The sequence below is a fragment of the Salminus brasiliensis genome, chromosome 12 (genome assembly GCF_030463535.1).
Source record: "Salminus brasiliensis chromosome 12, fSalBra1.hap2, whole genome shotgun sequence".
NCBI lineage: Eukaryota > Metazoa > Chordata > Actinopteri > Characiformes > Bryconidae > Salminus > Salminus brasiliensis.
The window spans coordinates 3,868,274-3,891,420 of record NC_132889.1 but is presented as its reverse complement, the minus strand read 5'-3'; the positions used below and the strand labels follow the sequence as shown (position 1 = coordinate 3,891,420).

Genomic DNA, 23,147 nt, shown 5'->3' with positions numbered 1-23,147 from the left:
GACAGACAGATAGACAGATTGATAGACAGACAGACAGACAGATAGATAGATAGATAGATAGACAGACAGACAGACAGACAGACAGACCGATAGATAGATAGACAGACATAGACAGGCAGACAGGCAGACAGGCAGACAGACAGATAGACAGGCAGACAGACAGATAGATAGACAGACAGATAGATAGATAGACAGACAGACAGACAGACAGTAACCCAGGCTGACGTTTAATTTGACAGTTCAGTTAAAACTTTAATATTTGCGCAACAAACAGAACTGTGTGTGTGTGTGTGTGTGTGTGTGTGTGTGTGTGTGTGTGTGTGTGTGTGTGTGTGTGTGTGTGTGTGTGTGTGTGTGTGTGTGGCGGATGAAGGTGGGGTTTGTTTTGGTGGGCTGGCTCGCCTGGGAGCTCAGTGACAGTGCAGCAGCAGCAGCAGCAGCAGCAGAGTCGAGGCGGCAGCAGCGCAGCATGGAGACTCCACCGGACCCCAGCAGCGCTGAGTAACCCCGGGTCCAGGCGGAGCCGGAGAGGATTACCGTTAGTCCGCCGGGGTTCCCCATTCACCAACACTGAACAACCGCGCAGGAACCTGCGGACATGCTTCTGGCTCTGGATCTTTGTTGCCTGGGCGAAGGGCCCGGATCCGGCTAGGCTAGGCTAGGCTAGGCTAGGCTAGGCTAGCTGGTTTTACACCCCGCTAAACTGCCTGTTTTCACGACTGCAGAAGACCGCGCCGGGGTTTACTGGACCAAAGCTGATCTCTGGAGCTGTTCGCTTGAGATGGGACTTGACAGCCAGCTGGTTAGATAGATAGATAGATAGCTGGCTTGGCTAGCCTTTAGCTTAGCTTAGCTGGGTTAGCTAGCTAGCTTAGCTACACGAACCAGGGAAGCGGCTGCGGCTGCTGGTAGCGGCGGGGTTCTGGTTCTGTCGCAGGGAGGAAGCGTCTCCCTTTGGGCTTGTCTCTTCTCCTTAGCCGCTTAATATAATCAATAATATTCAGATATTTACACTTATACAGCCGTTTCCTTTCAGCTAAGCCTCTTTGTTTTGAGTTTGAGGTTTCGCTAGCTAACAAAGATGTAGTCCAACAAACCTGTTTAGCGAGCTAACTAGTACAACACCAACAAAGCAGGTGTCGATTTTTAGGTGATAAATGTCGAATAAAGACTGCTAATGTCGTTTAGCTGCTATATTTGATTAATTCGGGTGATTGGTCATCGAAAAAAGTCGGTGTTTGTGCCTGTTTATGCGGAGCTAGCCACGTTAAACAGCTATCACGATTTCTAGTCAGCCAGTTAATCGATTATTCGTCTCGTTTATGGTTCAAACCTCCACGCAGACATCTGGCAGAATATTCCCCACTATCAGCTGTTCAACACTGCTTTTCCCTTTCAATTCGGTGGTGTTTACACTTTGCTGGACGCTCGATTAATCGGACCTCCCGAGTCGAATAATCGGCAGGTTTTGCCGCAGCGCAGGACAGCGCAGCCAGCTTTGGCTTCACAGAGGCGGCTATTAAAGACACTGAACTGCTGCCGGTTGATCGGCTGCTCTGATGCGAGCGACAATGGGTACTCAGGGCAGTCCGGTGAAGAGCTACGACTATCTCCTCAAATTCCTGCTGGTGGGAGACAGCGACGTGGGTAAAGGAGAGATCCTGGACAGCCTGCAGGACGGATCCGCGGAGTCGCCTTACGCCTACAGCAGCGGTCAGTTCACTTTGACTCTCACACACAATACACACACTTACAATCCAGTGTTTGCACACACACACAACTCTTTGAGGGGTTCCTTGTCCAGTCCAAGATGAGTGTCCAGCATACCTATTTAATAGTGGGGGGTTCTGACCTTAAGTCAGGGTCATTATTATACATGCCCCTTAGATTTAGTGCTCTTTAAGAAGTTCCACCATGACCAGATACTAGCAAACTTCTGGCTGAATTCTGGTGGGGTATCTGACCACACTCGTCTTGGCGGTATCGGTAGAGCTTAATTAATTTATTCGGTTTTCTGGAACGGACCTGACCTTTACCAATAGCTGTCGTATTTTCAATGCGATTGAGGTCAGGACTTTGGGAAGTGTTAAAGCTTTACTCATCAGATAATTATCTTTCATTTTGGACCATTGTCCTCTTAAACACCTAATTGTGTCCAGGCCTTGCTGATGGTTGAGGGTATGCTGACAGATTCTGAGGTAGTCCATCTTCATTATCCCATCCACTTTCCTAAAACAGCAGTAAAACAACCTCAGTGTGAGACTACCACCCCCATGCTTAACAGTTTTTACAGTGTTTGTAGTGAAAGAGACAAGTTCTCCTTCAGATACCTCAGGTCATTGTGGCCAAACAACTCAATAATTGCTTCATCGGACCATAAAACCTCCCTCCAGAAGTTTTTTGGCTGTGTTGACTGCAAACTTTAGTCGAGCTTGAAGGTGTGGGATGCTTGTTTTCCAGCAGCTTCCAGCTTGTGGCAGGCCTATGCTTATTGTTGGTTATTAGGGCATGGGGACCTATTTATTGACATTTTTAATTTCTTGAATTTGAGCATCAATCTGTATTTGTCCATTAGATTGACGGGTAGTATTCTGGGCACGCTGCCTTGGCCTGAAAGGAAAGTGGAAAGAATTTGTGTATTTATGAAACACACCACTGCCCAAAAAGCAGTAAAACAAGCCCAGCTGTGTTTTTAAATTTTGCTCTGTTGGAATATTACAGTAATATCCACTATCTAATAACACCAAGCTTCCATTGACGCCTATGGGGAGTAATTCTGGACTGTTCTTGAGTCACTTTACTGTTCTGACTTTCCAGTCCAAGAGAAGGTCAGCCTTGAGGCCTAGCCTGTGTAGATCAGTCATGGAGAAGTAATGTGGCCTTGACACTAACATAAACAAATGTGGTCACCCGTTCATGCTATGAGTCAGTTCTCCATGCCGGCATTGACATGGAAGTCAAAACTGAAGTTCTAACAGTCTGGCTGTGTTACAGTGCTATCTTTTGTTGTGGCTTTTACAACTGCTTTCACCTTGGCATCCAGTTTTCTCTCCATGAGACTGAAGTTCAGCATGATTTTTAGAAAGCACATAGTCCTAATGGGTCCTTGAACATGATTATAATCTTGTGCAGCTGGATTTCTCCCAGTTTGTTCGGCATATAGTCTGTTTTTATTAGAGCGGTCATGCAGGCCTAGACAGTCCACTGTGATGAGCGTACACGCCTGGAGAGAACCAGGAGGCAACCTGTGAGCTCAGTAAAGGTGGGGGACGTAGGCTTACGGAGACTGGGGTTCGTGCTATAATGTAGCATTGGCATGCTTTTTCCATTCAGCTGTCATGAAGGACCAGTTTTGATTGAGCAGTCCTCTATCGCCCCCTTGAGTTTTGAGCGCTGGAACCGCCACAGAAGCGTAAGGGCGTTGGCGTTTGCATTGAGTGTGTTTCTGATCTTCGAGAGCAGGAGCGAACTGATTTTGGACATTTTAAACTAGGGATGCACCGATACAACTTTTCCCTTTCCGATACCAGGTTTTCAAGTATCTGCTGATAGAGTATCGATACCAACTCTGACTTCAATAATTGATAGAAAGCTTTCAATCCTGATGTTTATAGTACTCAAATTTTTATAGGTTGTACTTTTTTCCAATATAAATTTTATTCGATATTTCGCCCATTTCCTCCCCAATTTGGACTGCCAATTACCCAACCTGTACATACTCTCCCACCCACCAGAGATCCTCTGATTATAGCGACAGCGCCTTAGTCTGCTGGACCACTTGGGATGGGAATGGGGGGGGTAGAAGTGCTTCCTCTGTGGCTTGCCTCAAAGAAGCTTGCAGAACCTTAATTTTTAATATCCTGGTCTCTCTTAAAGCATAAAATGCTGCATATAATCATTGCATGTAATCTAATCAGAGGTAGGCGGTGTTCTTGTGCCCTTGGCAGAGCTGCACAAAACAGAGCGTACCATATCCACAGTTCTCCGTTGCAGCCCTGGGGATTCATACACGCACTTCGGGGTTCCTTTGGTCGTTGTGCTATTCAGCTTTTTGGCTAATGATCAAGTCCAGTGTTGGAAATGATTCGTCCATAATGATACGACAGCCATAGCGTTAAGTCACCTGCCTTAAATTGTGTATGGCCCCCTCGTGTTGCCAAAACACCTCAGCTCTGACTGTACAAGACCTCTGAAGGTGTCCTGTGATTGTCCAGTACGTTGGAAGGTAGGGCATCCATGGATCACGTCAGCAAGCCTTGGGAGCCCATGACCCTGTCGCTGGTTCACTGATGGAGCACTTGGAGCACTTTTGATGTTTTGGATAGGTCTGGATTTTTTAAAAATTTATTTATTGCATTGAGTGACTAGCATTAGTGAGGTCAGGATGTTGGATGATCACCACCTCACTTCGTCATCCCCAACTGCCCAACTCATCCCTAAAGTATTGGATGGAACACCACCACCATTCCAGAGAAAACAGCTCCACTGCTCCGCAGCTCAATGCTGTGGGGGGGCTTTATACCTCTCTAGCCCACCCATTTCTATCATTATTAGGCATGGTGCCAATAGGTTCATGTTGATTTGCTCCAGAGAGTCCTATTCTGTTGACAGTACTCCTCTACAGGGACTAAACAAGTTGAGTGTGTGCATTTGCACTTCTGTGTCAGCTATGGGTGCAACTTAAAGCAGTCCAATACATTCGTTAGAAGGAGTGTCCACAAACTTTTGGACACGTGCGTTGTACCTTTTTGGGTCATTTTCGTTTTCGCTTGGAGATCTAGCAGTGAAAGTAAACAGTGCAAACCATGCGCTGAACTGTAGTTGAGCAACATCTCGCTGCGTCATAGCCAAGCCCTCAAGATCGACCGCCTGACAGATAGGCGAAACGATCTGTGTGTTTTGAGTGTGAGTGTGAGGCATGTGTGGTGTCGGGGGCCGGGGGGCTGGTTTCAGAAAGTGCTTATGCTCAACATTATGGCGCTCAGCTGGGCCGCAAAGTGGAATGTATCGTTTATCATCAGTCATGCTCAGGCTGTGAGAAGAGTATAAAAGAGGCTTAATGGAGAATCGCAGTGCAGGCCCTCAAACACTACCCATGACGTTGCTACCATTTAACCACATCCAGTGTGCTTATCTAGGGCTTCATATTGATTTGGCTCATATTCAGAGTAATGCTTTACCGTTGGATTGGTTGTCTGTAATTGTCAAGTGTATTTTAGTGTTCGTGCGTTCATTAGAAGCGGTGTCTGCAAACACTTGGACATATTGTGTACTGTACGTTTTTGGGACATTTTTCTTACTCTTGAAACTGTTCATATATAAATATATATATATTTATAACCATGAGCTGTGTCTGACATTTAATAACAATTTAATTTCCTGTCCTTCTTCTTTATGGGCACATCTTAATAACCTTTTCATTTGTTCTGTGCATCGTTCCACCAGCATTGCGTCCAAGCAGTAGTGACTTGACCTAACATTTTGTAAAAGTATTAGACCGTTCATGTCCACGTGGGGCAGTAATTTTATCGCTAGTCGTAACTTTAAAACCCTTTAACTGTCCGCTGACTTGCTGATCATTTCTGACTTGAGGCGCTTTGGACTTTCTGTTGTTGACTCAGCGTTCTCTGATGCAGTAGTGTTTGAGCTGAAGCTAACGAAGAGTGTAAACAGACCTGCCCTGCCTTTTTGGGGTTTGGCTTGTTCTGCTTGCTGATAAATACTTTTGGCTAGGCCTGTTACAATCGATTATTTATTTATTTATTTATTTATGTATATAAATACATATGCTGATCTGTTGTTTCAGAAATAATTGCAACAAACAAGAATCTTGTCATTTTAAGACCACATTTTTGTATCTCTGATATAATAATAATAATGATAGGCAGTTATATCTTTTTTAAAGAGCAATGAATTATATATTTTTTTTATGATCTTAATTATGAATTTTCTAAACTATGCGTTAAACAAAGTCTTCCCGTTAATGGGTTCTTCTCGCTAAGTGAACACAATGGCCAGTATTAGGGTCAGGAAAATGATTGCTGCCACTGCCATGTCTGTGTATTGTACGTTAGGTCGACGTCGTAGAGGTTGGGGCACAAAGTTTTGCCGCTACTCTTTTGTAGCAGCTAAGGGGCTTTCGGTCCTTTGCGTGTTTGGGGCTTTTTTTGGCCTCTTTCTTACGAGAGGCTTCTAGTTCTGTGAGATTCTTGAGCTGTGATGTATGCCCTGATACCTATGGAGCTCCGCTGGCGACAGCTTGCCTAAATAAAGGTGCAGGGTCGGTAATTGGTAATATTATTACTCATTAGTACTCTCCACCCATCACAGCTCTGATGCATCGGCTAGCAGATGCCCTGAAGTGATGTGAGAACAGAGAGAGAGAGAGCTATTCAAGCCAGAGATCCTGGATCACTGGACCACTTTGAACCCCCCATGAAGGTCATATTCGTGTGGGTGTTGCTGCACAGTAGAACAGTGCACCCCCACTCTGAAATCTGCTGAATCGGTTCTGCATGCTAATCTTGGAGCGCTGAGATATACGTGGGCTTGAAAAATAAATAAATATATATATATATATATATATATATATATATATATATATATATATATATATATATATGAAAAGATGTAAAATTATACATCAGTCAACTTGACCCTTGTGGGCGATATCAGTAGAGCATATCAAATGATGATATTTGCATTGGTTATTTGATCTTCTGCTTAAAAGCTCTTGATGTTGCAGATCAAAAACATCAAAGATAGTTCTGATGAAGTTTCCAGGGCATTGAAATATATCAGAAGACCCGCAAATCATCAAACAGTGTCTAATATTATACGGGCTATTGTATTTTTATAATTGAATAACTAGCTCCTCCTCCTCCTCCTCTTCTTCACTGGCATAGTCCTCTTGTGTTGGATGCGCTGAATGCTGCCGGAGGTCCGGAGAGAGAAGCTGTTTAAAAGCTCTATGTTTTCTGAGACCCTCTGAGTCTGTTTTTTTTTTCCCCAAACCGTGGAAACCAAAGACGAGAGTCCTGAAGTGATGTGAGAGAGAGAGAAATCCCAGAGCCTTCATTAAAAACTGGGCCATGCGTGGAGTCGCTGGCATGTTTACTCGGAGGCTTTTGCAGCCATTGATCTGCGTTTCTCTCTGACTGAAAGAGCACATCTGTAAATATTTAAAGAGTGCAGAACTGCGGGGGAACGTGGAGCTTTTGCTTGGCTGGACCAGCTTCTGATTGCCAGGGTGGATGAAGGAGCACACATCACAGGGCCTGACTGTGCATTACCGTGCGGTCAGAGTCAAAGTCTAAGTGTCTAATATTTAAACTGGATGGTGTCGGGGAAGTCTCTCCATTCATCTGGAAACATCTGTTGGTCACACTCTACAAATAAGCTGTTATCATATTAATGCCACGTTCCATGCAGTTGACCGATAATCTGCGTCATAAGTGTATGTCTGAAATTTGAAGCTATAGTTAATAAAAATAAAGTAAAAAAAAAAAAAATAGTTTCATTATTGATATCGATCAATACTTGGGACAGAAAAAGGGGGTCCACAAACTTTTGGACATATTGTATACACGCAAATGAAGGCAGATCACTAATTTAATTCTGTATTAAGTTTTATGAACGTTGTGCTGTTCGTTGATTAATCCTACTTACTGTTCTGTTGCTTGGCAGCTATTGATGACCGTTAATGAATTTCGCATTGATGGCTGAAGAAAATTATTTATTTATAAATTCATGTTTATTATATATTGAGAATTCTGAATTAACCTTATTATTTAGTAACATTTAGTGTATTTCTCAAATGCTAAAACGTATTGCCTCATTTGGAATCTTTTTTCAACATTTAACATTATAGTCATCAGAGGATAATTTCCTTTGATTTTATTCAGTATTTCAAAAATTGTGATGTTATTTACATAAATATGCATGTTATGTTTATAAATATACATTTATTTACCATTTTAGCAAAGTTTTCTGCCATCAGATTGGATCTTTACTTATGACATATATAAATAATTCTATTCTACCAAAAAATGAACAATATTTACATTGAAAATGCTAATGAAATGTTAGATTTCCAAATGTTCAAATTATAACACCGATTTTAAGTCAAGTCTACATTATTACCCTGCCGTACAGTGGCATGTAAAAGTTTAGGCACCCCTGGTCAAAATGTGTTACTGTGAAAAGCTCAGCTGTAAAAGAGGACCTGATTTCCAAAAGATGTAAAAGATAGAAGATCAAAGATTTCTGTGTTTTTATATTTCCATCTTTTGTTCATACAAAATAAATAAATAAAAAAGAAGAAAAGAAAAGGTTTGGGCGTCCTGCATTGACTCAGTAACGCCCCTTTTGGAGTCCTTCAGTTCTTTGTTGAAGATTGATTGATTAATTAATTAATTAATTTATTGCCTCCAAAATAAATCAAAAGCCTCAAATCAATCAATTTCATTTATAATTGATTTGTTTTTATTCTGTTTATTCTGTACCTTCCCTGCTGTGGTCATGCACAGTCAATTTACTGAGTATGTAGTCATGTGACTCATGGAGGGGAACTCTCCTCAACATGGAGGGGAACTCGAACACCGAGCCAACTGAGCAACTCCAGCAGTTTATATAATGTAATCGTTTATTAATTATAATCAAGCTCAAAAATGGGAATTCAGTGATTCGTGATCTCGCCCATCCTTAGCTCTAGTCCTGTGAGATTCTTGGGCTGTCTTGCGAGCACTGACACCACTTCATCACTCCGCAGGACTTGTTTCCAACAGGCTTCAGACTTCAGCAGATGTTCACTTGCAAGCCTTTATATACTACATTTAGAATGATATGGTGAAGATGCAGGTGGAGGTATCGCTGCATAGTAGAACAGTGCACCACCAACAACAGTCCAGGGTCTGCTTGACCTTCCTAAAGGTCTTATTATTTTTATTATTATTATTAATAATAATAATAATAATAATAATAAAAAAAATGTTTTATGTACTTGGTCTTCCAGACCTCGACTTAAACCTGGCCAAAAGTTTACAGCCGCTGTAGATCACGCCACGTTTGAGCGTTCAGCCCAGCAACAAGGAGCTTGAGAACGGCTTGACTGTAAAGATCTGAGGCTCATTGTTGCTGGGCTGAATTGAACCTCTTCAAATGTGACGGTGATCTACAGCGGCTGTAAACTTTTGGCCAGGTTTTGGCCAAGTCGAGGTCTGGAAGACCAAGCAAATGAAATATATATATATATATAATATATATTTTATTAATGGACTGACTGGCAACCAGAACAGAAATGCAGTTAAGAATCTCTCTAGCTGTGGGACGCTCGTACTGGCATACTGGTACATACAGTGTAGAGACCCCATAGACCAGCCCTCACTCCAGCTCTCGCGTAGAGCTTTCTCACCTTTCTGTTGAGAGCTGTTTGTGTGCGGCTGTTTCGACGCACCTGCAGCAAAGGCGGGTGTCAGTTGAACCAGATTTTCAGCCTTTCTTAGCCGGAGGCCTTTCTCTGCACTTCCTCCTGCACCTCTGAGCTCTGAACACGCTTTTCTGTAGGAACACGCTGCTCTTCACAACCACCTTCAGCTTCTAGATCTAGCTTTCTCAGAACGTACCCAAATACGGGCGAAATGGAGGCTGAGTACGGACAGAACGCTCCATCCGTATCCATAATGAACCCGACGTGGCTCCTTTGGCTCATAACGGTCATATAAATGCAGTAAAAGGACAAAAGTATTGGGACACCTGGTCATTGATTGCTTGATTCTTCTGAAATCAAGGATACTAAAAAAGTCTGTCTGCTTCTGTTGAAGGAACTGTCTCTACTGTCCAGGGAGAAAAGCTTTCTACTAGAGGATTTGGTTGCATTCAGCAACGAGAGCGTTAGTGAGGAGGTCAGGGTGTTGGATGATCTCCACCCCATCTCACCAACATCCCCAACCCCCCCCCCCCCCCAAAACTCACCAGTCAGAGCGTTTACGGAGGGCGCAGCTGAAGTGGACCAGGCCGGCCCAAAAACAGACCTGTCCAATTTTTTTAGGGGACAGTGGGGTGGTGATGAAAAGAATGATCCACGGCCAAGCATCCCTCCCTTCCTCCCACACGTCCTCTTCTGTCTCTGGCTTTTGAGATCGAGTCCAAGTGGCGGAGAGACCATTTCCTCCTCATTAGACGCTCTCGTTCATGTTTAATAATGGAGGATAGGCAGAGCCTGCAGGCCTCTCTCCTCCCCACCCCCACCAACCACACCACCACCCACCCCTCCGCTCACCGCTCTCAGCCACAACGTTCTGTCACTAGATCATCAAAGCCTTACGAAGTATCCTTAAAATAAAACCTTCTTGGAAGCGGCTGACGTGGAAGCCGGCCAAGGGTAGTCTGGTCCGTGGCGGTTTCAGGGTCTGCAGGGTTCCTGCTGCGCCTTCGTAAACGAAGATGCCTGGCGGCTTTGGAGGCCAGCTAGATCCCCGAGTTATTATGGGCCGTCAGCTCTCGAGGTGATCTGACTGTTAGCGTGCTAAGCAAGAGGAACCGGGGGTATTACAGATATTACTGCGCCCTGTTCTCTGCACAAAGGGGCGCACAATGGTCTTCAGTCGAGTGGCCATTAAAATGCAAAGCAGGGTTAAAAAAAAAAAGGGGCAGCTGTTCAGCAGCCTGACTGCATTTATTCTTATTCATGTCGTTTTAGGCTTTAAACACAGCAGACAGATGCAGATTATAATTATCTCTACAAAGCCTAGGTGTTTGAATAATGCGTAGTGGGCCGGCGTTTGAAGCCGGGACGGGCCTGGGTGATCTCTTTTAGTAGTGCTCCTCTCACATTTTGGGTCTGATTAAATTAGCCAGTACCAGCTAGTGACTTCCTCTCAGCTGTCACCAAGGCTGTCATACGGTCTGGTTTCTGAGGAGCATGCAGGATCGCCCTCCCAAGACCCCGAAAACTGCTGATTTTTCTCAACTTAAGAGCCCGCTCATGTCAGGAAGCCTTTAAAACTAATAAAATTAGCCTAAGTGCTTTAGAAATGGGGGAAGGGTGGGGGGCGTTAGACTCCCAGGACAGAGTAGCACTTAAAATCATGTTTAAGTTGAAGTGAGTCAGCTGGAAAATGGCCTGTCGGTTCTGATCTGCTAAAAGCCAGCAGCCTGGCTCCATCTTATTATATCCTTTATTTATTTTATTTATTACTCACTAATCTCTCTCCCTCTCTTACTCTCTCTCTCTTTCAGGAATCGACTACAAGACCACCACTATCTTGCTGGATGGAAGGAGAGTGAAGTTAGAACTATGGTGAGTGTCCCGGTCCAGCATTGCGCCTATAGGTCCAGTTTGCTCTGGTCACAGCGATCTAGAAATGCATCACTACAAACCATGTGAGGGCGTTCTCTCTTCTTATCGGTCTAAAGACCTGTCTGGGGCGGGAGCTGGTAAGTAAATGCAGGAAGAAGGTCCTGGTCCTGTGTTCTGGACTAGTGCCGCCTCAGATTTTTATAAGCTCAAACCTGAAGAGTACTCCTGAGAGTTGGGTCGGATTGAGGTCCGGTCACATTCTCACCCCTGAATTCGTTTGGGACCGGTCTGAGACAGAGCCTCCTCTTAAGAAGGGTCTTGGTGCGGTTGGTTTGATCCACATCCAGATGTGATTAGAGTGTTCACACCTGCCCAAATGAATCGCACCAAAGGTGAAACCGAACCATTGTGAAGAAGGTAGGTCCCCCTCATCGAGACATGGACTCCGCAAGACCTCTGAAGTCATGTGTCATGTGGTTTCTGGCACCAAGACTTTAGCAGCCGATCCTTTAAATCATGCAAGTTGCCTCCATGGTTGGTTGGGTCTCCATGGCCTCCTCATCTGTGAGCCCTAGGTGCCTATGACCCTAGTTTACTGGTTGTCCTTCCTTGGAGCACTTTTGCTACCCCACAGTACCCCATAAGACCTGCCTGATGTCCGGTCCTCTAGCCGCCAGTTTGACCCTTGTCAGAGTGTCTCAGATTATTATGATTGACATTGTTTCTAACACTATTACCCTCATAAGCTGACTGGTCACTTGCTGCCTAATATGTAGATCCCATCCCTTGATTTGTATGAACATAAATAAGCTGGTTATTGATTGGTAGTAGATCAGTTTATAGAAGCTTGCCATTGTTCTTTGAATATTACACCTTCCAGACCTGCCCTGATCTCCTCCCACGCCTGAGCTTTAATGCAAATGTTGCTGATAATGACCGAAAAGCAGTTGGGAGTGATGCTAGCTGATCATTCTAGCTGGTTCTCCGTTCACTGTTTGGTGGAGGCTTTAAGCGTGGAACAGTAGACCAGTCCAGACCTGTGTGATTCGTATCCCCTATCCACTGTGTGGTCCTCAGCTGTGGGCAGCCCTGTGTAATTCCTATGTTATCGGAGTGTTGCCTCCCCCGCATATAAACAGCGCATTATGTTTCCCGCCAGCAGATAGCATTGCATGGCTGGCATGTCATTCCACTGCGGAAAACTCAGAGCTTACCTTGACTCTGCTCTGTGAGATGCTGATCACGTTTCTTTGATTTGCCTACTGATCTGAGGTCGGACAAGCTTTTCAGAAGTTCGAAGAAAGAATTCCCATTTAGCCTCTTACACCCTTTTATAGGTTTACTGTGCAGTTATTGAAACAGGTGCGGAAACCTTTATAAATGAGCCTCAATGGTAGCTGATTAGGTTAGGGGGTTGTGTGGGGTCCCACAGGGTTCTGTTTTGGGGCTGATGAAGTTGTCGTTATGAGCGTCAAGAACTGATGGTGGATGCTTACGGAAAGGGTGAAACAGTTTAGCCCAAGGAACTGTAAAACTGTATTTTCAGAGTATTTTATTCATCCAAAATGTACAGTTTTGTTTTAGTTCTGCTGGATTTTCTTTTGAAGAAAGAACAGCGGTGTTGTCACACCCATCTACTGAACTGTCGTCGTTATGACACTGAATGTCACTATGTTAAATTCGCATGGAAAAGGGGAGTGGGGTATCTCATTTAAGCTGGTGGGCTGTCTGGCCTGTGATATCGGATGTAAAAGGCTGTTATTCTTGACATACTTGCCTGTTAGTCAACTGCTCATACTTGGAAACCTCAAATACTCAATAACACTACGCTCAGTCTGTGTGAAGAGTGCGACCTCCTTCTCTAAAGATTGTCCGACTGCAGCAACAGCAACTCCGAGGGTCTGTGAAACTGCTACCAGTAAAGCCAAAAGGCTGGAGTGACATTGGCTGGGTAGCTTCGCTGTCTAGAGCCTTGGCCATCACCTCCTTCTCTTTGGTCCTTCAGAATGCAGGGTCATGTAGAAGTGGCTGAGAGCAAATGAAGGGCTGGTAAATGAGTGGTGTAGCCAGAGTGATGAGTCGAGTGCTTCCCAGTGGCTTTCAGGCCTCGGCCCGAGAGACGGAGCTTTTACCAGACAACAGCCGCAATTATATCCGTTAAAGGGACGCCCAGATACCATCCCTCTCCATCAGTCAGCGGCCGGTTCCATCAGACAGCCGGCCTCTAATGCAGCACGCATTATTAGCGGTGTAAAATATAAGGGTCGTACACAGAGTTAGCTTAAGAGCATAACAGCCGGAACTTCTTCTAGATGTCAGAGTTAATGGTGAGCGCTCAGGAACGATGCCTCATGCCATTACAGAAGAAGCCTGGAGTGCAGAGCCCGCAGGGTGGCTCAGTTCTTCAGACGTGAAAGCGCTCACACAGTCTCTTGGGGTGGGGGGGTGTAGGGGGGGTGTAGGCCCAGTTTTACTCTTTAAGCTATTAGTGGTGTGCAGTATGAAGTACTGCTGCCTGTCCTGTTTAACGCTCTGGAGAATGTGCTGGAATACCCTGGTGGAGATGCAGCTAATGCATGCTCTGAATATCCTGAATATTTTATTGTGATTTCATAAAGATTACGAATACAATCAAATCCTCAGACGACTGTTATTTAATTAATCAGCTATATTAACCCACCCAGGCACCACATGTTCTTTCATTGTAGCTGTTGTTCGAGAAGGATGGAGCTTCATCCAGTTCATTTGTGATGAGTTGAGGATGGGGTGGGGTGTAGGGAGGTCATCATCGAACAATCCTGACCTCTGCAATCAAATCCTCACAGCAATTCTCCTCCACAATCTAGTAGAAAGCCTTCTTCCTTGGACAGTAGAGGCAGTCATTCGGTGTCATGACGCATCCTGTCCCCTCTGACAGAAGGACCATTTAGGACCCAATACGGTAATACGCTACTAGTGACCAACATCCAAAGCAGCTGCTGATTAGGACTTATTTAATGCTGTATTTTATTAAGCGTATATTATAATATATATAACTATCATAAATGTATATTAAACGTATATTATTAACATATTTAAGCTAAAGGAACTAGCTTGATAGCAGATAGCAAGTGCACGACAGCTAGCTTTACCTGTTGGTATCAGCTGTATATGCCAGCGTAGCAACAATGATGTTATATTGTTGAACTTGCTGATATGTGATTCACATTTAATAAATACATTTAAAAAGTGACGCTTTATCCAGATAATTAATCACGCTTGTGATTTTTAACCAATTAAACAGTCGGAGGGGACTCAAGAACTCAAGAACTGCGTAAAATCCTGTAGTATCCCTCTACCGCCTCGGCCCACATGCTTCTTTACCTTCAGATGCTGCTTCTGTATCCCTCAGCTTGTCAACAAATGCATGTGAACAGCTGCCCATGAGGGTGGGTGGCGCTCAAACCATGGTTTGCAGCAGTGTTGTAGAAGTGAATTACACTCCCCACCTGTAGGGGGAGCCTGGGAGCATTCTCGCATAACCCCTTTACACCATGGGATTATTATTTATATTAATCTTGACTCTACTAAGACACTACTGAGAATTATTTGGGTGAAGTCTGGATTGTGGAGTCCCACAGGGTTCTATTTTGGGGCCTATGAAACTGATGATGGCTAAGCTGATCGTTGGTGGACTGCTGGCCGTTTAGACGGCCAGTTCTGCCGTGATGAGTGATGAGGAAAAGGGACGAGCGCCCCACCCATCCAAAGAGAAGGGAGGTCAGTTGTTTGATGACGAAGGGGCCGACGCAAGGCGAAGGTGCTGGTTATCCCTAGCTGCTGATCTCGAACCTGAGCCACCGGCTCTCTGATTTGCAAGTGAATGCAGGCTGCAGGCATGGCTAGGGTTCCCTGTGACTCCTCTACGGATACGGTATTTGTCTGGTTGCAGACTGTTGGGTCCCGTGTGTGGGTTCTCCTGCCTAAGCAGAGCTGTAAAGGTTATTAAACCAGTCTTTCCAGGCCGTGACGCCGCTGCTGAGTCATGCTGAAGATCTCTGCAGGACCCAGATCACTCTGCCTGATGTCGACCTATCAAGCAAGCATTCTCAGTGACAACCTGAGATGGCAATGGTCCCTGCCCTGACTTGTTTTGTGTGTGTGTGTGTGTGTGTGTGTGTGTGTGTGTGTGTGTGTGTGTGTGTGTGTTTTCACAGGGACACTTCGGGACAGGGCCGCTTCTGCACCATTTTCCGTTCCTACTCCAGAGGAGCACAGGTGAGGATGATCAGCACTGGTTCCTGTCTCATGTGTGACCCACAGTAACCCACATAGAAGGGACTGTGATCAGTGCCCTGCCCTGCCCTAATTGCCTCGCCCTGCCTTCCTTTGTTTATCCATCAGAATTACACAACCACATTCGAAACCATTAAGAGTTTCTCACGGCAGCGTTCACTGATACACTCTCTGCGCTCGAATGTGGTGTGAGGTCACAGTTTGCACGCTAGGGTCTCTGAAATGGTCACTTTACAGTAGAAGAAGAAGAAGAAACCGTGATTAAGAATTATTTTTATGATTAATAATGATTTAATCATTAAAAATAATTGTTATATAATTGCTTGTTTTAGCTCTACAGAACATGAACTGTAGAACTGCAGAACTACAGAACTGTTGTTTCAGTGTCAGTAATAAATTAAACCGTAAAATTAAGGATTGAAATATTGAAATAAAATATTGATATAAAAACACTGAAATGGAAAAAAGAAAGAAAAATTATTGAAATAATTAAAAAATAAAAACGCTTAATGACATTGTAACAATGCTGACAGTGTATCCTTGGTTGTGATGTTGGCACCTGTCATTTTAAAGCTTTTGGGCAACTTCTGGGCCAAAAATCTTTCCGTTTGTGTAAACTTTCGAAAAGTAAACAGTTGTTCATTTTGTATTTTTTTTTGTTTGTAATAAATTAAACAGTAAAATTGGTTTAAAATGAAACATATTTAAATACTTACAAAATAAAAACACTTTGCTGACATTGTCCCTGGTTGAAAATAGAAAAATACAATATTTTTATATTAAAAAACACTGAAATAAAGTTAATTTTGAAATAATAATGCTTAAAATTACAAAAACGCTTGATGACGGTGCTGAGATTGTATCCCTGGTTGTGATCAATATACAGCTCTTAACGTCTGGGCAAAACATGTTTCAGTACATGTAAACTTTATCAAAGTAATTATTAAAAAGTAATTATTAATTTTGTATTTTTATTTATTAATTGAAAATGTGTTTATAATTGTTTAATTGATGTATATGCTACATTTAAATGTTAATAATAATAATAATAATAATACTGTAAAAAGGCCCAGAATCTTTGAAATACTATTAACAGCAGAAGAAAAAGCACTGATTAATACAGTAATGTAATTTGAGGATGTTTTTGGGAGCATTTCTGCTTGGTAAATGTTTTTGAACACCTATAACAGCTCTACAAAAACATGCCGACATTTAAAAAAAAAATTATTATTGGTTTGTAGTAACATAATATACTGTACTCTAATATTGACTAATATTCCACATTTGTTTTATAATATTTCAATATTAAAAATGAAAATGTATTGCGCAAATCTAACTTTAGATTCCTGTGTTTCGATGTCCGCAATATTCAACTACCTTTTAAGCTTTAAGCCACTTTTGGGCCAAAAAATGACACGTTAAACAATACTTTATGCTTGTGTTTTCAAGTATTTTGTTTTAAGATAAGATAATCCTTTATGACTCCCACAGTGGGGAAATTCTCAGGGTCACAGCAGAAAAGGGATAGCAAGACACTCAGATGCAAAAACGTAGATAAATATGCCACTATATATAACCACTATATACACAAAATAAATAATATGAGCAAAAAAAGCAATAACAATATTATTTACAGATTATTATTTTTGTTATTATTATTATTATTATTATTATTTTACTGCATTGAAAATCTAGTTAAGCACTTTTGGTTGGATCTGTTTGGAGTTTTGATGCGAGACAGCTGTGCCTCCATTCATCATCCTTTTAATACAGCAAGAAAAAGGCCTGGAAATGCCTGAATGCCTTTCCAGCTTTAGTTCAATCAGAATTCTAGAGGTGCAGTTTTTAATGCGCCAACCTCAAACTAAAGTACAAGCCTACACAGGTTGTGACTTTTGATTTTTGATAAATACGCAGCATCAGCATTACGCCGATGAGTGTTTTTAAAGGTCCAGTTAAAACCGGCTCAGTATCTGTCCTTACTGAACCTCCAGGCTTAGAGTGAGGGTCTGTGGGAGACCATGCTCCGTTCCCAGGTTAGACTTCACTAGTAAGCGGCTGTGAGCTTCATGCCCAGTCGGATCAGCCGGAACGCTCTGGGAGGAAAGGCCTCAGCAGACGTCTCTGATTTCCTCCGTGTCCATGAGGCTGGCCGGGCCGGGCCTGGCCTGCGTTTATGGTTTATGTCCTTTCTGCCTGAGCAGGATGTGGGGAAACAATGCCTGTTGTTTGTTTGTCCTGCACAGGGGATCCTGCTGGTCTATGACATCACCAACCGCTGGTCATTCGACGGGATTGACCGCTGGATTAGAGAGATTGATGAGGTAAGAGGCTGTTGCTGGAGATTAGAGCAGCTCCACAGCTGTCCTACAACTGGGGACGTGTGTGTGTGTGTGTGTGTGTGTGTGTGTGTGTGTGTGTGTGTGCGCGCGCTCCTTTTGTACATTTTTCAGGACCAAAATGCCCATACTGAGGTTCAAGTTAAGGGTAAGGCTCAGCTTTGGACTGTGTCCAAATATTTGTGGACACCCCCATCTAATAAATGCGTTCAGCTACTTTATGTTGCCCCCCATTGCTGAAACTGATGTGCAAATGTGCTCGACACACACACAGCTTGTCTACTCCCTGTAGAGAAGTACTGCCAATAGAATAGGACTCTCAGGAGCAGATCAGCATGAACCTGTGGGCACCGTGTTGCCTAATGCCAGGTGTGCTCTGCAATGATGGTGGTGCTTCATCCAATATTTTTGGGATGAGCTGGGAGCTGGTGAGTTGGGGATGACGAGGTGGGGTGATAATCATCATCCAACATCCTGACCTCTCTAACGTTCTTGTCACTGAATGCAATCAAATCCTCACAGCAATGCTGCTTTAAAATCTAGTAGAAAGCCTTCTCCCCTAGACAGTAGAGACAGTTACTCCAACAAAAGCAGGAGAAAGTTTCTGAAGAAGCATTGGATGAGTAGGTGTCCCAATACTTTTGTCCCTGTATATGACCTCATGGTCTGATACTGTATAAAGTGTTTGTGTGTGTGTGTGTGTGTGTGTGTGTGTGTGTGTGCACGCGTGCTTTAAGGCCAGTGGTAAAGTAGCAAGTGTGAGCTGCTGATGAGCAGAATGGAAGCCACCCCCTCCACCCCCTTCCTGCTGCTGCTCACACTGTGGAACACGGCCAGAGCGGATGCGTTTTCCACAAACACACACACACACACACACACACACACACACACACACACACACACACACACACAGCATTATACAGGGCCTGTAAAAAAAAACCTGTTTTTCCATATGTGTACTGCTGCATTTGTGTGTGTGTGTGTGTGTGTGTGTGTGTGTGTGTGTGTGTGTGTGTGCGTGCGCGTGTGTGTGTGTTTGGGGATTTTTCCATGGGGAGAGATTTGGGGCTGATATTTTTGGCCTCTGGTTCTGGATGAAGATTTCTTTTTCCTGCTCCACCTCCCAAACAGTCCGAGACTGGACTGCTGCCACGCAGAGAGGGAGAGAGGGAGATGCGCACTCTAAAAGAGTGAGATGATGAGAAGAGTGAGCGAGAGAGTGAGAGTGACCCCACCCTCAGTTGGGCTTTGCTCTTTTGCTCTGTAGATGTTTAAAGGGCCAGTAGTGACAGAAGGGCCAAATAAGTAAAACAGACAGTCCAGCTGTGGAGCTGCCTGTCTGTCTGCCTGCCTGTCTGCCTGTCTGCCTGCCTGCCTGCCTGCCTGTCTGTCTGTCTGTCTGTCTGCCTGCCTGCCTGCCTGCCTGCCTGCCTGTGTTGCTTACAGTCTTAGTCAATGTTTGTCTCTTTTTATTGATCGTTTTATTTACCTCTTAGATCTTTTCTTTCATTTCTTCATTTGTTGTTTATTTATTTTTTTCTCTTTGATCTTTTCCTTTCTTCTTTCTTTTGTTTAATATTCTTTCTTCCTTCATTATTTTTCATCTTTCTTTTTATCTTGAATTCCTCCTCTTTGATCTTTTTCTTTTAATCCTTAATCTTTCTCTTTTCTCACTCTTTAATGTTTTCTCTTTATATCAGTTTTCATCTTTTGGTCTTTCCTTTTCTTTTAGTTTAAGTATGTATTTATTACTCCAGCATCTTGTTTATCTCTCTCTCTCTTTTGTGTCCAGCACGCTCCAGGAGTGCCACGGATTCTGGTGGGGAATCGCCTGCATCTGGCGTTTAAGCGGCAGGTTCCGACTGAGCAGGCAAGAGCGTACGCCGAGAAGAATGGCATGACCTTCTTTGAAGTGAGTCCGCTCTGCAACTTCAACGTCATCGAGTCGTTCACGGAGCTGTCGCGCATCGTTCTCATGAGACACGGCATGGAGAAGTTCTGGAGGCCCAACCGAGGTGACTCAGTCTGCCTGTGTGTGTGTGTGTGTGTGTGTGTGTGTGTGTGTGTGTGTGTGTGTGTGTGTGTGTGTGATAAACTGCAGGCTGTTTGGGTGACTAACTGTACTGTGTGTATGCAGTGTGTTCCCATAAGCCACAAACCTCTGACCAAAACACGCTGCTGATTCAGCAAAACACGCCGTTTTCCTATAACCGGTTCTGCTGCCCTGATACTTCACAAACAGCATTAACATCTAGCTGATGTTACTTAGATGTTCACTGACTTTAGGTTTTGTTGGCTAGATGTTAGCTAACTGTAGCGGATGCACAACAACGTTCTCTAGATGTTTTCTAAATGTAAACTCTAGCTGATGTGATATAGAGGTTTAGCTGATGTTGGCCAGACGTTAATGCATTCTAGATGTTGGGTAGATGTTAACTGACTTTAGACAATGTTGGCGCACTCTAGATGAGGCGGGCTAAATGTTAAGGGACTCTAGATGAGGCAGGCTATGTGCTAACGGACTCTAGATGAGAGGCTACATATGGCGGACTCTAGATGAGGCGGGCTGCATGTTAACGGACTCTAGATGAGGCGGGCTGCATGTTAACGGACTCTAGATGAGGTGGGCTACATATATCGGACTCTAGATGAGGCGGGCTGCGTGTCAATGGACTCTAGATGAGGCGGGCTGCATTTTAACGGAATCTAGATGAGGCGGGCTGCATTTTAACGGAATCTAGATGAGGCGGGCTACATATATCGGACTCTAGAAGAGATGGACTGCATGTTAACGGCCTCTAGATGAGTCGGGCTACATATATCGGACTCTAGAAGAGATGGACTGCATGTTAACGGCCTCTAGATGAGTCGGGCTACATATATCGGACTCTAGAAGAGATGGACTGCATGTTAACGGCCTCTAGATGAGTCGGGCTACATATATCGGACTCTAGAAGAGATGGACTGCATGTTAACGGCCTCTAGATGAGTCGGGCTACATATATCGGACTCTAGAAGAGATGGACTGCATGTTAACGGCCTCTAGATGAGTCGGGCTACATATATCGGACTCTAGAAGAGATGGACTGCATGTTAACGGCCTCTAGATGAGGCGGGCTGCGTTTTAATGGACTCTAGATGAGGCGGGCTGCGTTTTAATGGACTCTAGATGAGGCAGGCTGCATGTTAACTCAACTTTTGATGGTAACTAAATCTTTCTTTGTGCAGTTCCTGAGCCGTGGCGTGATCTATCACAGTAAAAATAATATAATATCCGTATTCATCTCGTTTATTTGAGCTTAGTCCGAATTTGTACTGAAAATCTCTCTTCAGAATCATCACTGTTGAGCAGAGTTTCTCCTGTGTGACGCTCAAGACTCTGCAGCTCTTCTTAGATCACAGCAGAAGTGAAGAAAGTGCCCTCCTCAGCATAACTGCCCCAGTGTGAGGAAACCACACTCTCTGCCGTCCAAACCAGTGCGAAGTAATTAGAGGCAGAAAGCTTCAGTAAAATGCTCTCCTCTCTCTTCTTTCACTCCGTCAGTCTGTCTGACCATTGCTCTCACTTTCCCCCTTTTTCCCCCCTCTCCTTCACCCCACCCACTCTCATATGTCACGTTCTCCCCTGAGCATCTCAACCAATACCGTCACTCGAAATACTTAGAGGTTTTATTTAATATGAGGAGTCAGAAATCAGCTGTTGGATAAAATGAAATGATCTGTTTATAAAAAAGAAAACTAAGCTGACATATGACATCCATTACACTAATGGATCAGTACCTAATTGAACAGCCAGCATCAGCAATTTCACCTGGGCCAGCAGAGTCGATGAAGTGCAATAATTAAGACATATCATTAGAAATAATTCGAATTTAGGGAGTTGCAGAGTTTTGCTGTCATGCACAGGGCTTGTGGATCACATTTGAGGGCTTTGTTTGCATCTCCAAAACACAAATATTCTTAATTTGTAGAAATGCGAAGAATAATGAGGCCGACTAAACGATCCAGACTTTACGAAAGCTTGATTCCTGTGTGTGAAACTGAAACACAGTATTTGGTTAAGATTAGGGTTTCAGTGTGGGGAATTATTATCTATAGATGCGTGCTGTCTTGCAAAAACCTTGCTTCTCCAAATAGATGATTTTACAGGGTAGAAAACATTACGTTTGAATGGAAGTCAATGGGAAAGAAAGAAACTCTAAATCACACTGAAGCATTTCTATTGGTCCATATATATATCTCATATCTCATATCTCTTATATATCCCTACATTTAGGACATACTGACAACTGCCCCCCTCCCAAGTCTGTGTGGGTTTCCTCCCATCTCCCACCTCCCAAACACACACACACTGTAGGTAATCTGGCTATGAATAAATGGTGGTGTGTGTGTGTGTGTGGTACTCCTGCCTTTTGGCCAGTAATTCTCCACAGTATGCTCCACACTCGCACGAGGAAGCATAGCAGAGCAGATCAGATTGATGTTGTGTGTGTTGCTGTTTTGTAAATGTCTAATTGTGTGTGTGTGTGTGTTTGTGTGTTTTCCTGCAGTATTCAGCCTGCAGGACCTGTGCTGCCGTGCAATCGTCTCCTGCACGCCAGTTCACCTGATCGATAAGCTGCCCCTCCCTGTGGCCATCAAGAGCCACCTGAAGTCCTTCTCCATGGCCAACGGCATGAACGCGGTCATGATGCACGGCCGCTCCTACTCGCTAGCCAACGCCGCGGGCAGCAAAGGCAACAGCCTGAAACGCTCCAAATCCATCCGGCCGCCCCAGAGCCCTCCACAGAACTGCACCAGGAACAACTGCAAAATCTCCTAGCCTGGGACTGGGAGAGGGGGGCCTCCCCCTCGTCTCTCCCCTACACTCAGGAGCATGGACGTATATGTGGACTTGGGGGCAAAGGTGGCTGGAGGTGGCGGTGACTCACAGGGCAGGGGGCGGGTGGGCGGGAGGATGTGGTCCTCCCTCACAAATCTGCTGCAGTCATATTACTACACTTACACCTACATCTGATTGATTACACGACTCTGTGAAAGCGCCTCCTGAGTCAGGCTGTTAGAATGATTTGGGTTTTTTTTTTTTCGAGCGATTTCACCTCTGCTGCAATAGCGCCCTCTGGTGGCAATGTCTCTCACGACCAGCCATGGAACAGATGAAGGAGAGACGTTTTCCAAGGTTTTCCAAGCCCGTCAGACACTGTCGAAGTTCTCACCTTCTTCCCGTCAGCTCG

General features: G+C 44.1%; 1 protein-coding gene across 1 annotated transcript; it reads left to right on the top strand.

Annotated features, from left to right (window-relative positions):
- Positions 1-435: 435 nt before the first annotated feature.
- rab40c (RAB40c, member RAS oncogene family) lies at positions 436-22,852 on the top strand. Its single transcript, XM_072692899.1, has 6 exons — positions 436-1,713; positions 11,239-11,299; positions 15,496-15,556; positions 17,821-17,898; positions 19,706-19,928; positions 22,464-22,852. The coding sequence occupies exons 1-6, from the start codon at positions 1,560-1,562 to the stop codon at positions 22,733-22,735; spliced, it is 849 nt and encodes a 282-aa protein (XP_072549000.1). The 5' UTR covers positions 436-1,559; the 3' UTR covers positions 22,736-22,852.
- Positions 22,853-23,147: the final 295 nt, after the last annotated feature.